Source organism: Gossypium hirsutum, chromosome A13 (genome assembly GCF_007990345.1).
Source record: "Gossypium hirsutum isolate 1008001.06 chromosome A13, Gossypium_hirsutum_v2.1, whole genome shotgun sequence".
Taxonomy (NCBI): Eukaryota; Viridiplantae; Streptophyta; class Magnoliopsida; order Malvales; family Malvaceae; genus Gossypium; species Gossypium hirsutum.
In genome coordinates, this window is record NC_053436.1 from 41,053,957 (window position 1) to 41,057,575 (window position 3,619).

Genomic DNA, 3,619 nt, shown 5'->3' on the forward strand with positions numbered 1-3,619 from the left:
ATGACTTGTTCTCCGGAAGATTATCTACGATGTGCCGTTTCATTGTTAAAAGAAGAAGCATATAATTGGTGGGAAACTGTGGAAGCTGTAGTACCTGCAGAAAAGCTTACTTGGGAATTTTTCCAGAACGAGTTTAAAAAGAAATATGTGGGGAAAAGATATCTAGATAAGAAAAAGAGAGAATTTCTTGATCTACGGCAGGGAAATAAGTCAGTGGCCGAATACGAAAGAGAATTTGTCTACCTCAGCAAATATGCTCGAGACATTGTACCTACGGAAGAAGAAATGTGTATCAGATTTGAAGAAGGGTTAAATGATGAGATTAGAATGATGATTGGGGCTAATGAAATACGAGAGTTCGTTGTTCTGTCAGACCGTGCTCAAAAGCTTGAAGAAGTATATAATAGAAAAATGCAAAGAGATCGGAAAAATAAAGAGTCATTTAAAAGAGGTGCTTCTAAGTCATTTTCAGATTTGCCGGTGAAGAAATCTAGAGAAGAAATTAGTCGAACTACATCTGTGCCGGGAAGATTGGGTAGAGGTAGATCAAAACAATCTGATTTGAAGGAATTTGATAGACCTGCAGCAAGTGTGAGCAGTGTTCAGAATACTCCCAGGCCTAAGTGTCAATATTGTGGAAGACATCATTTCGGTGAATGCAGGACTAAGATGGGGGCTTGTTATAAATGTGGGGCTACTGATCATCTTATTCGAGATTGCCCCCAGTTGTAAAAAGATGAAGTGGATCAGAAAGAGATACAGAGAACCACTCCCCAAAGAAGTAGACGTTCAGGCCAGAGCAGTGCTACAGGGGCTACCCGTTCGAGTATAAGAGAACCAGTTAGTCAATCAGAGAATAGAGCACCAACACGTACCTATGCCATTCGAGCAAGGGAAGAGGCTACGGCTCCTGATGTAATTGCTGGTATTTTCTATCTTTATGATGTTACTGTTTATGCATTAATAGACCCTGGGTCTACTCATTCATATATTTGCACTATGCTAGCATCTGAAAAGAAATTATCTGTTGAGTCCACTAATTATGATATACAAGTCACTAATCCATTAGGTCAAAGTGTGATGGTTAATTTAATATGTCGTAATTGTCCACTGAAAGTGAAAAGCTGTGAATTCCCTGCTGATTTGATGTTGTTACCCTTTCAGGAATTTGATATTATTCTGGGAATGGATTGGTTAACAAAACATGATGCTGTAGTGAACTGTCGAGAGAAATGGATTGATTTGAAAAATCAGACAGGAGAAATGATTTCGGCTGAGTTTGGAAATATGAAAGATAATGTCCGAATTATTTCAGCCTTTTCAGCTCAGAAGCTAATACGAAAGGGTAATGAAGCATATTTAGCTTACATTCTTGATATTCAGGATTCTAAATCAAAGTTGAAACAGTTGCCAGTTGTTAATGAATTTACTGATGTGTTTCCTGAGGAATTGCCGGGTTTACCACCAGATCGTGAAGTTGAGTTTGTGATTGATGTGATCCCGGGAACAGCTCTAATATCCGTAACACCATACAGAATGGCACCGACAAAATTAAAAGAGTTGAAGACTCAGTTACAAGAATTGTTAGATAAGGGGTTTATTAGACCGAGTACATCTCCTTGGGGTGCACCTGTTTTGTTTGTGAAAAAGAAAGATGGCTCGTTGAGATTGTGTATAGATTACAGACAGTTAAATAAGGTTACAATCAAGAACAAATATCCTTTGCCCCGCATTGATGATTTGTTTGATCAGTTGAAAGGTGCTGCTGTGTTTTCAAAAATAGATCTTCGATCTGGGTATTATCAGCTGAAAGTTAAAGAATGTGACGTGCCAAAAACTGCCTTCAGAACTCGATATGGTCATTACGAGTTTCTGGTAATGCCATTTGGTTTAACTAATGCTCCTGCTGCATTTATGGACTTGATGAATCGAATTTTTCAACCTTATTTGGATAGATCCGTGGTTGTATTTATTGATGATATACTGATCTATTCGAAGACCGAGCCTGATCATGCACAACACTTGAGAAGTGTGTTGCAGACCTTGAGAGAGAAGCAGTTGTATGAGAAGTTCAGCAAGTGTGAATTTTGGCTACAGGAGGTTGGATTTCTGGGTCATATTGTTTCAGCTGAAGGAATTCGAGTAGATCCAAGTAAAGTGTCAGCAGTGGTGAATTGGAAAACACCAAAGAACGTAACAGAAGTGCGGAGTTTCTTGGGATTAGCGGGATACTACCGCCGATTTGTTAAAAATTTTTCAATGATTGCCTTGCCGATGACTCAACTACTTTAGAAGAATGTTAAATTTGTATGGTCTGAAAAGTGCCAACAAAGTTTTGACCAGTTGAAGAAAATGTTGACAGAAGCTCCCGTGTTAACTCAACCAGAATCAGGTATACCATATGTTGTGTATAGTGATGCATCTTTAAATGGCTTGGGTTGTGTTTTAATGCAGTTAGGGAAAGTAGTGGCATATGCTTCTCAGCAATTAAAACCACACGAGAAAAATGACCCTACCCATGATTTGGAGTTGGCTGCGATTGTGTTTGCTTTAAAAATCTGGAGACATTATTTATACGGGGAAAAAAGTTATGTGTATACCGATCACAAAAGTCTGAAATATTTGATGACACTGAAAGAGCTAAACTTGAGACAAAGACGGTGGCTCGAACTATTGAAAAATTATGATCTTGTTATTGATTATCACCCAGGGAAAGCTAATGTGGTCGCTGATGCACTTAGCCGAAAATCATCATTGTTTGCACTTCGAGCAATGAATGTTCATTTGTCTGTTAATGAAGATGGTTCAGTATTAGCAGAATTGAAAGCAAAATCTACATTCCTTCAACGGATCCGTGAATTATAGAGTGATGATCCGAAACTAGTGCTGAAACGACAAATGGTTCAGGATAATTTGAGTTCATTATATAGCATTGATGATGGTGGTATGCTGCGTTATCGTAATAGAATTTGTGTTCCGAATAATTCAGAATTGAAAAATGATATTCTTGCTGAAGCTCATAATAGTAAGTATTCTATTCATCCGGGTAGTACAAAAATGTATTGCGATTTAAAAAGAATGTACTGGTGGCCTGGTATGAAACGAGAGATTTGTGAATTTGTTTCAAAATGTCTAATCTGTCAGCAAGTGAAAGCAGACCATCAAGTACCAACGGGTTTATTACAACCTATTATGATTCCTGAATGGAAGTGGGAACACATTACGATGGATTTTGTATCAGGATTGCCTGTGACTCCGAAAAAGAAAGATTCAATCTGGGTTATCGTTGATAGATTGACAAAGTCGGCACATTTTATTCCAGTCAGATCAAATTTTCATTGGAGAAGTTAGCGGAATTGTATATTTCTGAGATTGTGAGATTACATGGAGTTCCAGTATCTATTATTTCGGATCAGAATCCGAGATTTACTTTGAGATTTTGGAATAAATTACAGGAGGCTTTGGGCACTAAATTAAATTTCAGCACAGTTTTTCATTCTCAGACAGACGGGCAGTCAGAGCGAGTGATTCAGATTTTAGAAGATATGTTAAGGTGTTGTGTACTTGAGTTTGGCGGCAGCTGGGAAAGGTATTTACCTTTAGTCGAATTTGCTTATAA

General features: G+C 38.0%; 1 protein-coding gene across 1 annotated transcript; it reads left to right on the forward strand.

The window, feature by feature from the left end:
* Nucleotides 1-2,865, forward strand: LOC107894526 (uncharacterized). The gene is made up of 4 exons (XM_016819791.1): nucleotides 1-289; nucleotides 374-652; nucleotides 737-925; nucleotides 2,711-2,865. Exons 1-4 carry the CDS (start codon nucleotides 1-3, stop codon nucleotides 2,863-2,865), a joined length of 912 nt encoding a protein of 303 aa, XP_016675280.1.
* The last annotated feature ends 754 nt before the right edge of the window (nucleotides 2,866-3,619 follow it).

Bases quoted from the DNA above. Each gene is read 5' to 3' on its own strand.
- LOC107894526 (XM_016819791.1), top strand. From the start codon at position 1: ATGACTTGTTCTCCGGAAGATTATCTACGATGTGCCGTTTCATTGTTA. The intron at 653-736 runs GTGAATGCAGGA...AGTTGTAAAAAG, and splicing joins TTGTGGAAGACATCATTTCG to ATGAAGTGGATCAGAAAGAG. The intron at 926-2,710 runs GTATTTTCTATC...ATTATCACCCAG, and splicing joins GGCTCCTGATGTAATTGCTG to GGAAAGCTAATGTGGTCGCT.